The 12,770-nt window shown below is 36.9% G+C and overlaps 1 protein-coding gene across 1 annotated transcript in view; it reads right to left on the bottom strand.

Annotated features, from left to right (window-relative positions):
- The window catches only part of LOC150101923 (uncharacterized), a 1,001,066-nt gene that overhangs the window by 33,098 nt on the left and 955,198 nt on the right, over positions 1 to 12,770 (bottom strand). The window contains exon 148 of the mRNA XM_090399931.1: positions 1,665 to 1,709. Coding sequence (XP_090256057.1) covers positions 1,665 to 1,709 — 45 coding nt within the window. The remainder of the gene's footprint in view (positions 1 to 1,664; positions 1,710 to 12,770) is intronic.

The raw sequence follows: 12,770 nt of genomic DNA, 5'->3' as shown, positions 1-12,770 counted from the left end.
AAGTAGTGAGGGACCGTATACAGCATTGGGCAGATGAGGGTAATGTTATCTGTGAGAATCAACATGGATTTGTGAAAGGACGCTCTTGTTTTAGCAATATGCTAGCCTTTTATAATAAAGTTTCAAGAACATTAGATGAGGGAAAGGCATATACTGCAATTTTCTTAGACTTGGCGAAGGCATTTGACAGGGTGCCACATGATAAGCTTATATTTAAGTTGCAGCACATTGGCCTGGATGTCAGATTGGTCAACTGGATTCAGGATTGGCTGTCTGATAGGTATCAGAGAGTTGTGTATGGTGGAGCAGTTTCCAGGAGGCAGAGGGTTACAAGTGGGGTCCCACAGGGCTCAGTACTAGGACCTATATTGTTTAACCTTTATATCAATGACATAGCCAGTGGATTGCAGGGGGATATTCAGTTGTTTGCAGATGATGCGAAGCTGGGAAGGATTATTAGTAATGGTGCAGATGTGGTAGCCCTGCAAGAGGATTTAAATAAGCTAGATAGATGGGCAAATGAATGGAGGTGTCAGTTTAATGCAGCAAAATGTAAGGTCTTGAGGTTTTGGAAACATCGATGGGATGCTGCATACTCTATGGGAGGAGTTATACTGGAGGAAGTAGGGGAGACAAGAGATCTGAGGTTGATGATTGATAGAAACCTGAAGTTTAGGGCACATATTGCAAAGGTGGTGAAGGTAACACAGAGGATTGCTGCTATTATGAGAAGGACACTGACCTGCAGAGATAAGAGGGTTATCATTCCGTTGTATAAGTCTCTGATCAGACCACACTTGGACTATTGTTCTCAGATTTGGTCCCCAGGATTTGAAGGGGATAAATTAACTGTGGAAAGGATACAAAGATGGTTTCAGGACTGTACAAGGATAGTTATGAGGATCGGCTGAGAGAATGTGGACTGCAGATTTTGGTGGATAGAAGAAGGAGAGGGATATGATTGAAACTTTTAAACTGTTGAGAGGTGGTTACAGGGTTGACACTGGGGAGTTCTTTCGCTTGGTTGAACAGCGGGAAGGAGTGATGACAAGAGGCCATCCCTGGAAGTTACGAAAGGAAACTGTGAGCAAGAGGGTAAGGAGTGGTTTCTTTGTGTGGAGGGTGGTTGAGCCGTGGAATGCATTTCCTGATGGAGTGGTGGGAGCGAGAACGGTCAGTGAGTTTAAAGAGTGGTATGATAGACTTTGTGTTTCTCAGGGGGGGACCTCCCCTTGATGAGTCTTGACAGACTTTATGTCTTAGGAAGGACCTCCCTCGATGAGTCTTTTGACTCCTTGGAGGCCTGAATAATAATAATAATAATTATTAGATGGAGGTGGTAAAGTTTATATCTCCCTTAGAAAAAAAAAAAATCATAATAACATATATACATTTATAGATATAATATAAATCAATGACAACCCAGTCAGCATTTCAAGATAAAAGACCAAAAAATTATTGTCAATTCCAATTCTAAAACTGGGATGATGAGATGGGCAATAAATGAATGAATAAAACCTGTTAAACTCAATATACTAACCAAATACACATCATGAGATTAAACATTAGAATGTATTTAAACTGCTTTTATATAGAAATAAATTAATATTAGTAAAATTTTGAAAATATTATTTATTTACAAGAATATTAAAGAATATTCTTACCTGAGAGATGTGCAGGAGGTGGAGAAGTCTTGGGTTCAAGAGGTTCTAAAGAAGATAAAAAAATTATATTGTTCTTTACAATAAGAGATATTTAATATAGTACTATTAATACAATCAACAGAATATTTATCAACAATATAATTACTAAATATCTTTAAGAAATTTGTGTCTATTATTTCTATTTTTAAATGATATAAAATCTTCTTTAAATTCTAGGAGCCTCTATACCGGGTTGGAAAGATTTAGGTATGAATCCCATCTACAATGTGAATAATCTTTATAGGGAGTTCTTCAATTGAAGAACATTTGAAGTTGAGCATTTAATGCTCAACTTCAAAACTACCAAACTAATTTCTCCTCCTCCTCCTCTTTCATTCTATTTCTTATTATTTTACCTTTTTTCCCTCTTAAAATAGTCTTTCCAAGCTCGATTTCTTCAAAAACTGTAATCTCTAGTTGGTCAACAGGTTCCTACTTTCTCCTTAACCACTTGTCCACACATGGCACTGATGCTCTATAGGTTTAGCACTATTTCGTGTAGTGGGGGATTAAAAAAAAAAAAAAGCATGTCACAAGTGGCCCTTCACATAATGCATAGCATTTTATATACCTGAAAGGATGTGTGCTTTGTACTATGGGATAATAAGGCAATTAATGTGAAGTCATTAATCTCTATATACTAGTATCTTAATCATGAAGATATTTCACATACAGTAGAATCTCTCTTAACCGGCAACAACAGAACTTCACTGATTTTGGATACAAGATTTTGCCGGATAATTGAATATATATATTTTGAGAACATGTTACCTGTGTCGTTGGGCATGTTTTTCGATCCTCCGGCCATAATTAAATAAATAACGTCAAAAATCGAGTGGATTTTATATTTCACAAAATCAAATTTAAACAGTATTTAAAATTACTTTCTTTGAATCGGTTAAGCCGTCCAGTGGAAAATCCAGACTCGCCTTGCATCTTCATTTTCCCATGCAATTCCTTCGCTTTTTCTTGCAGCATCGGTCCAGAAATACAAGCTCCCTCTGATCTATTCAGGGCAAACCACTTGTATAACACATGATCTAATTCTTCACACCAGGGATTGGTGTACAGTTTTCCGATTTTCTGAAGCTTTTGTAGATTCTGTTTACATCATGAATCTCTGGAGATGACCACCTTGTTTCTTTATATCATACAAAGTTGAACTTCTAACTTTATATTCCTCCATTAATTTCGTTCTGCTGACACCTCTCTCCATTTTCTCCAGCAATTCGAGTTTTAATTTGAGAGTGAGAACATTTCTCTTACGTTTCACGGGAGTAGCCATAGCGACACCACATGGGCTAGGAGCATACATATATGAATGCAATTTTTGGCGTGAGTTCTGGCTGCGCAATATACAAAACAATTTCAGGTTTAAATTTAGACCTTCAAAGTGCTTTTTTTTGGTATTGCCTGTTAATTGGGTGCTGGTTATGAGAGATTTTACTGTATTTATTTGCTTACACTTGGATAAAGAATTAAACAAAAATATAATTTCTTAACATGTTTAATTTAAAGTACCAACAACAGTTTTAATCTAAATTTGACTGCTGTGTTTATGCTGTGGTGAGGAATTCTGAAGGAGAGTTAATTAGGTAAATACTTTTGTGTTTATTGATACAAGAACAGCAAAATGTTAAACTGTGTCACTACAAAGGTTGCAGCTAAAAACAAGGTAATAAATTTTAAATAACTAAATAGGTATATAACATGCTAAGTATAGGAAAACAAATTAGCCAGCCTGGTTGGGAAAGTGGTTTGTGTATCTGCTCTCCAACCAACAGATCATGGGTTTGAATCCTGCAGTGGGCATGGATGTTTGTGATTGTCTTTAGGTAGGAGATGAATATCATTGCTTAGTGTGAGACCACTTCCCTGCTTATTGAAGGCTTGAAGTGACTTGAAAAAGTTCCATGTTTAGTCTCTAGAACAGGGCTCTTTCTGGACTATGCGAAAATATAAATAAAAAAACAAAAGAAATATATATATATATAATTGATAAAAATAGAAAACAAAAATCCTTAGTCCACCCATGATGCAAAATGTGCCATAGGTTTGCAAATAAAGTTTTGTGGATAGGAACAACATAAAAATAAATTAAACTTTGAGCAATGCCGTATATACATATAAATAGCATTTATCTTCAAATAAATTACTAATAAATAAATCATCTTTAAGTAAATTACTTTCAAAAAGTTAAAAACTTCAAGCAGTTTTTCTGAGTCTGACAACATCTGACTCTTTCAGATTAGTAAAACTTGCATTCCTCTCTCCAGCTAAGTGCTGGTGCTCCATCAGAACATGGCATATGGTAAGATGAATATTATATTGTTCACGCATAAATGGGTCATCTGCCCTCATTAGATAATATTGTGTAAGCTGACTATGATCTGTGCAGAACCTATTCCCTCTTTTCCGCCTATTCACAAGGCATTGCAGACTGTATTCTTTCAATCAGTCTTCATATACCACATCCAAAATACCACCTTAGTCTTTTCTGAATTCTTTCCACTATATCCTCATCACCATAAAAAACAGGGGACCAAATCCGTGCACAATAATCCATATGAGGCCTGATCAAAGCGTTATTATACAATGGAACCACCAGAACCTCTTTATCTCTTTACGTTAAAATCCTCTGCATCATTGTCATTATCTGATCTGATGATTTCACAACAAATCAGATAATTTGCATCCCATTGTTATCTACCAAATTTCAGAACCTTACACTTTGCAACATTGACCTAATAGTTCCATACTGTTGCCCACTCATACAATCTATTCAACTCCATCTGTAAGGCCACATCTGCTTGATTCCTCATACTCTCTTCAAATTTGTATCATCTGCAAACAGTTATAACCAGTTAAACTCATCCCAATATCAATAATATATCAGTTAAATAACTATAGCCTCAGAATGGACCCCTGTAGCACACCTAGTGAATTTCCTCTTCTGGGATATTGCACCCCCATACACAACATGTTGATACCTACCTGAGAGCCAGTTGCCTATCCAACTTACTAATCTATCATTGAATACCATCTGTTACATCTAGATACAACTTGTTGTGTGGCAATCTATCTAAAGCATTTACAAAATCTAAGTATGCCACTGTATATGAATCTTCCTTATCCCGCAGATGAATTCATCACTTTGTTATAGTATATAAGTAAGTTGGTAAAACATAACCTTCCTTTAACAAAGCCATGTTTACCAGCACAGGAATATCACAGTTATCAATACACATTTGTACCCTAGCTCTCACCTACTCCTCCAACATAAGAACTACAACTTCAGATATACAGATCAGCCCATAATTTGTAGCCTTAGCTTTATTACCACCTTTGTGAAGCAAACAGTTTTACCACTCCCACTTCTTTGGGACTTGTGTTATTGCAAGACTCTTGTTAAACAGGTAAGCCAAAGCTAATGTCAACTCCCTGTAACATCCCTTAAGACATGTGGTGATATGCCATCAAGTCCTATTGCCTTATTGACATCTAGCTCACTTAACTCCTAATATACCTCTTGCTTGTTCACCATTAAGTCTTCTCTCATTTCATTCTCTACACTTGAGCTTTTGATTTCACAGTGAGGATGAAACACCCTGATGAACTGCTCACTGAATACCTTGACTATGTCCTCTGCAGCAGTTGCTAATCTCCAAATTTCATCCATTAGCATCATCTTACCATATCATTCTTTTTTCTACTTGCCACACATTATTAAAAAAACCTCCTGAGGGTTGTCTCGGCCTGATTTACTAATTTTTGCTCATAATGCACTTTGCTGTCCTTACCAACTGAGTCATTCAACTGAGCTGCTCTTTATACATTTCATGCAATTGATTATTACCATTATTCATTTTGTGCTGCCTCCAAACTGCCTTCTTCCAGATTTCATGCTTAATCCCTCATTTATCCATTTTACACCTACCTTATTCAGCTTTTTGCACTTCAGAATACATTCGCACATTGATGCTGTTAAGTATTTTTCCTTAAATATAATTTAAGTATAACTATAAATAAAATATAAATGCTGCCAGTTCACAAGCAGCATTTATTTCCTTTCTGCTTAACCCCTCATTCCTTGCTATAATCTCCTAAGTTTATCATAATCACCAGCCTTGTACTTCCACATATGTCCTTTCCCCAGAGAAGGCTTCATATGGCTAGTCACAACCATGTGATCACTCTTACCAACTAGAGAGAAGTGTAAAACTCCACTCACATTACCTCCTCTGATGATATGATGAGATCTAAAACTCTTGATCCTTACATGCCCTCCTTTATATCCTGCCTAAGATAGTCTTCTCTCTCAAGAACTTGAGAAATTCATTTTCCTTATTCCCAGATGCTATCTCTTCATTATATCTATACTGCCGCAATTAAAATAATCTGTAATAATCCCTTTCCCTTGTTCACTAACCCAAGTTGCTTATCCATTTTTTTGTCACCTCCCTCCACATTCCCTAGCCTATAGCAACATCCAACTAAATATCTCTTTTTGTCAGCTTCCAACACATACCACATTTCATTTTATACAACTGCCAAACATCACGTTGGATATGTGATTGTACAGAGGAGAGGAGATGGCTTGTAAAGAACCAAGAAGTCAGTATAAATCATACATTTTTGGTCTGTTTTCTTTTGTGTGTGCAAATGGAAGCTGTATAGTATGCAGTTCAGTAGTATAATTACTGCATTCAAGTGGAATATGACTTAAGAGAATCAATCTACAAAACCCATATTATGTATTGGACTAAAAATCATTGCTTTCTAAATATCACAGATATTTAGTATTAATTTTTTCCAATATCTTACAAGCTTAGCTGGTCAGGGGAATAGGTAATTAAGCATTTGCTCATGCTGAATCATTTCCTTGTTTTGGGCAGTGGCAATTCACTCATTCTAAGAATTCAGACACTCCTTTGATAAGTATACTGTTGTATAGTAAGAGAAGGAGATCCACAGAATATGGTGGGAGATGTTTTATCATCTCAAAATGGATATCAAGTCCTATTACGAGAGTAAAAGTTCCTCCTTAATGAATAGTTGGCATGTAAAGCTCTAAACTATTTAGCGAAACACTAAACCACTGTTTCTCTTGTTCTTCCGGTATCAAAAACTCAGGAGGGCACGAAACTGTTGCTAAGATTCTAGGGAAACTTTCTGTTAAATTATCTGCAATTGCTTTGAGTTCAGCAACTACACATCTATTATGTTTCAATGTAGACAAATGATAGTGTTCTATATCTACTCCTAATTTTATTCAAAACAACTTTTACATTCTCTGATTGATGAGGTGAAATTTCCAAGATTGTTTTGATGCTGTTACCTAACATTATTTGATATGAATAGCATGAGAGGTAGCACGAATCCTGTAGCAAGAGATTTGAAACTGATGTTAAAGATAGTGCAGCAGAAATGTGTCAGAGAGAACATAGTGTATGATGACCCGGGTATGATGATGTGGAGTAGGAAGAGCAGTGATGATGAATGAGATGACAGGTGTAGGAAGAGAGGTCTGGAATATATGGATGCAGGGAGTACATTTGAGGATAGAAGAGAGCTATATGCAAGAGATGGATGACATTTGAATGCAGAAGGTATTTGGAAAGACTTGTTTTTCTGGGCAAGTGATTTTGCAATTCTAGTTTCCCTGTTTTTTAATTCTAATTTTTTAATTCCCTGTTTTGTAATTCTAGTTGCTCATTCTATCCCTGCAATTCTAGTTTCCCTGTTTTTTAATTCTAATTTTTTAATTCCCTGTTTTGTAATTCTAGTTGCTCATTCTATCCCTGCAATTCTAGTTTCCCTGCTCTAACAAGCAGGGAAACTAGAATTGCAGGGATAGAATGAGCAGGGATGACCTCATTGCTGTTATGAATATAGTAGACTATATATATATATATATATTCTTAGTATTTTCCCATAATGTAAAGCACATCTCACTAAAAGATGTATATACTGCAATACATTATGGTTGGGGTCACTACCCAGAACGGTTTAAACCTTTTTTGAGGTCTCAGTGAGTAGCTAGACCCTAAATACCAAGGTTTTAGTAATACAGAGCCTTATCAACTTTACCTATAGAAGTTGCTGCAAGGTGTTTTTATTTTTAATAAGAATCTCTGGAGGAGATATATAGATGTAATTAATTTTTTAACTTGAGGATATTGTATATTAGGGTTACCAAGTAATTTTATAACCTTGGTTATTTAACTCCTAATCCCAAGTATGCAAACAATTAAGTTTGCGCCTAAAACATAGTTCAAGTCTAAAGATGGTACAACACCTCGGCAACTCATTGTAAAGGTGGGTAAAGCTCCGATCACTATTTTTAGTATTTTCCCATAATGTAAAGCACATCCCACTAAAAGATGTATACTGCAATACATTATGAGTGGGATCACTACTATTTAGGGTCTAGCTACTCACTGAGGAGACCTCAAAAAAGGTTGAAACCAGTCTGGGTAGTGACTCCACCCATAATGTATTGCAGTATACATCTTTTAGTGAGATGTGCTTTACATTATGAGAAAATACTAAAAATAGTGATCAGATCTTTACCCACCTTTACAATGAGTTGCCCTGGTGTTGTACCATCTTTAGACTTGAACTATGTTTCAGGCGCAAACTTAATTGTTTGCATACTTGGGATTAGGAGTTAAATAACCAAGCTTATAAAATTACTTGGTAACCCTAATATACAATATCCCCAAGTTAAAATATATATTGTACTTTATATTGCAGAGACAGCTAGAGTATGCAGGGAATAATAATAGCAATAAGAATACTGCCAATGCACTGGTTCTGTATACAAATTCTAGGAGCATTAGGAATAAAGGGAATGAGTGACCAATTCTCTCCAATATATTGTTTATCAGTGAAACTTGGTTAACAGAATATTCTAACAAGAACATAAATAAAAGGGTATAGCATAACCTTTTATTTCTGATGCTGTTACATTTATTCATTTCTTACAAATAATAAGAAATGAATTATGCCCTCTCAGGATGGAGAATCACAGTGCAAATAACACTAAAGGCTTTCAGAGTATAGAGCATGAGACAGGTATTTGTAAGACAAGATATTTAGTGGGATGTTACTACAGACCAAAGAATATAAATGGTGGGGGAGCAGGAAATGTTATGCAAATTATTTTGGCAAATGCAAAGTAAGTGATCATTATGGGGGGGGGGTAACTTCAACGATAGCAATATAAACTGAACAGAGGAGGCAGCATGCATTACTAAGAGAACTGAATTTTTTGATTTCTTAAGGTACAACTGTCTCAGGCAGCATGTAGTGGAGAGAGAACACGAGGATCAAAAGTTTTGAATTTGATCATAGTATCAGAGGATCTGATTGTGACAGATGCCATATTTGTCCCCAGTTGGTGAGAATGAAGAAGATGAATTTATGTGTAATTATAATGGCAGGAATCTATCATACGCTTAGAAACCAGTTTGCAGCAGTACAATAAATGAATGAATTCAAAGGAAGAGAAGCCAGTGATGCATGGGTGGTAGTTAAGTGAAAATTGTTGACAGCAATAGCAGATTGTATGCATCGAACAAAGAAGATAAAGATCTGGAGTGAAATGGATGACTGGAGAAATTAAACAGGAATTGCAGATGAAAAAAATATTATAGAAGACATATAGACAGAGGTGGAAAACAGTTGCTTGAAAAATATGACTCTATCTAGGAAACTGACTAATATTGAAAAGAGAGAAAAATTAAAATATGTGAGAAGAATAGCACTGCAATCCAAGGAGCTTTTTGCTATGTGTCAAGTAGGAGGTAAGATGATGGTGGAAGGATTACTTTCTGGATGGAGATGGGACTTGGGTGAGCAATGCAGATGACATAGTTGAGCTATTTAATAATCACCTTAAGGCACTAGTAAGATTTTTCATATGGCAGAATGATGGAATGGAATATGGATAAAGTCCATCCCTGGAAATTTCAAAAGGAAATGGTAAGTAAAAGGGTAAAAAGAGTTTTTTGCATGGAGAGTGGTAGGAGCATGGAATACATTGCCTGAGAGGGTAGTGAAAGTGCAAACAGTGGCCATAATGAGTCTTTTGACTCCATGTAAGTCAATAAAATAAAAATAATATTATAATAATGACCTGAGTACATTTAAAAGCTATGAGATTTGATGTAGTAGAGTATATCTGAAATATACCCCATGCTCTGCCTTGATCATTTTTGACTGCTTGGGCTCTCAGACTTCCATGGCTTCAGATATTGTGGAAAGAGATGACGTTTTTAGAACTGCAGTTGTTGCTGTCTGGACAATACAATCTATTCCACCACTACTTCATTGATATGTGTTTGGCTGACTGTTTTTAGCATTAAATTTTTCATAATGGGAAAATGTATTCCAGTCAGCCAAGTCAATTTACCATGTAAGTTCAATTTTTCATATGAGAGTTCCTGTGAGGATGTTGTGCAAAACACAAGAAATTATAGCTCTGCATATGTTCTCTTTGACATCCCACATGACCAATGGAAGAATAGCAGGGGAGCAAATTTTAAGATTTATTGAAGAATAAAAAAAATTAGACATATGAAAAAAGGAAGTGCATCCATTATTAAGAAGAGAGAAGGAGAGAAAAGGTCATTATTGTCAAGCATATGCTCAACAATCTGTCCTTGCTCATTCATTCTGGAACCATCCTACAGAGTATTGTATCCATTAAAGTCACTGAAAAGAGGTATGTAATGAGCAGCTGCAATATGAGATTATCAAGGTAGATCTGAGTAACTCAGAACCTGGTCGTAAATAAATGGAGAATATTATAATAAGAGCCCACTGAAAGGCAGATGGCTGCCACTTCCAAAGCAGTGTTAAGTTGGATGTTTGGTATGGTTGCCCACAAGGATAGCAACTCTTCCATAAGCACATTTGTATCCAGTTCTGTCCAGAATAATAGTAAAATGCCTTAAGGTGGAGTCCTCGAGGTTTTAATAGGTTCATGTTCCTTGATATCATCACTATTTTGGCAGAAGCTATGACAGTTTCATGTAAGAATTTCCACATTCTTTTGACTTTGTAGACAAACACCTTCATTTGGCAAAATGTTTAATACATCAACTGATATATTAGGGTCAGTCACTATGTTTAATTTCCATTCAGTGGATTCAGAATTATCCATTTTTCTGTGGGGATGTCTGGTAATTTTTCTTACAGTGATGCCCCGGTTCTAATTTTCTTGGCAAATGGGTTCTCATTCAGTGGGATCATTCTAAGAGTTTCAGAATTGGGACCATAATAGGTTGAGTGAGTAACATGCTCCAAGGAAAAAGCACTCACAATCATAAAGTTTAGGTATGCTGAAACTGCCTGGTGATGGTGGGAGAGACATAGGTTTATGTTGATTTTGATATTTTCTTAACTGTAGCCTCAGCATAACAGGATTTCAGTACAGGTATTGTGGTGCTAGCTTCCTCTTTGCATCCTGATATGAGGTGATCAAGTTGGATTTTATCTCTTGTATCGTCTTTTCAAAAAAGATAAAATTACCCATAATAACTGTTCTTATATGCATTATGCTAATCTAGCAGCTTAGAGTCCTCCTCTAAAGTTCCTGGTCTACAGCAACCAACTATGTACTTGGTCCTGTTAGCCTCAAACCCACTGCTAGTAAGATTCATATCACTATTTATCCTTAATCTCAACACTACTCTATCATTAGCAGTACTTTTCCCTTCCTTCCTTCCTTCTTTATCTGATATTCTTGAATACACTATACCCATCGCATTCTATTCCAACAAGACATTTTATATTATGAATTTGGTAGTGTGACCTGAAGGATAAGATCCTCCATAACTCAGTCAGTATAGACAAAGGCCTTTGGTAGGAAAGACCCGAATTCGAATCTGAATCCAGTCTAGGATGTGAAGAACTTTTAGTAGGGCTTTTCAATAGGAGGTGAATTAGCCAATATCATGTGGAGGTGGCAGAGTTTTCCATCCCATAACCAGGCAGACTGGTAGAACACACAATTTGCAGACAAAAAGAATACTGTATAGGCATAGGGCTGCCACCTTATCTTCGAATTACAGTTATGAAATCCAAGGATACTTGGAAGGTCATTGGTGCTCAAGTGCCTGTTAGACTCACTGATGATGATGAATATGAAGACTGCTGCTAAAATTATTTAATGAGATAATGTAATGTAATTTCCTCAAGGGCTCACTTTAGTGAGTACAGGCATGGCAAACCCGAGGTACCTGATGCTGGACCATGCCTTACTTCATGTGATATACATCCGTTATATTATCTGTAGACTGGTCCCTCCTCTTCCTCCCTTGCTTCTTTCTTTCTTTCTTCTCTTCTTGCTCCTTCCCCCGAATGCTATTAGAGTATTCGAGGGGAATCTTTCCTATTTTGCTGCATCATTTCGTCTTGTGCTAACAGGACATTATCAAACACTGTAACATGATCAGGCCATCAAAAAATGTTCATACTGCATCGTCCGTCGCGTGGGTTACCAAGGGACGTGTTTGGGTTTTAGGCAGAGGGACCCATTCGAAAAATATGTTACAGTCTCCCTTAGATACCACTCCTCAGCACTCTGCTAGAGGAAACTCCATCAATGGGCCCGCTATCCATTTGGGGAGGTGTTTAGGGGCAGCACAAAGAAATGGTTCTGCAAAAGGACGGAAATGGCAATGACAACGGCACCAGACTATGGCTTTAGGCAACTTGAACATCTTCTCTATGACAGGGAAGAAGTTAGAACTGGTCAAGGAAGCCAAGCGCTACTGGCTAGACTTAGTCGGGCTTTCTTCGACCAAGAGGAGAGGCTCTAGAACTGTCGACCTGAATAAGGGGTGGAAGCTCTACTACTCTGGTGTGAGCCTGACAATGTCTGCTCAGGCGGGTGTGGGGATACTCACAAACCCCCAGCTATCAGACTGTGTTGCTGAGTGGATCCCACTGGGGGGATGGGTATGTGTGTTAAGGCTTCAGATGAAAAAAAACATGATTTGGCTGTGGTGCAAGCCTATGCACCTAATCTGGAGTCAGAATACTCTGCCTTCCTAGAGG

Source organism: Typopeltis vanoorti, chromosome 11, assembly GCF_054136105.1.
Source record: "Typopeltis vanoorti isolate ZY-2024b chromosome 11, IOZ_Tvanoo_1.0, whole genome shotgun sequence".
In the NCBI taxonomy this organism is placed as follows: Eukaryota; Metazoa; Arthropoda; class Arachnida; order Uropygi; family Thelyphonidae; genus Typopeltis; species Typopeltis vanoorti.
This window is presented reverse-complemented; position numbering and strand designations above follow the sequence as displayed.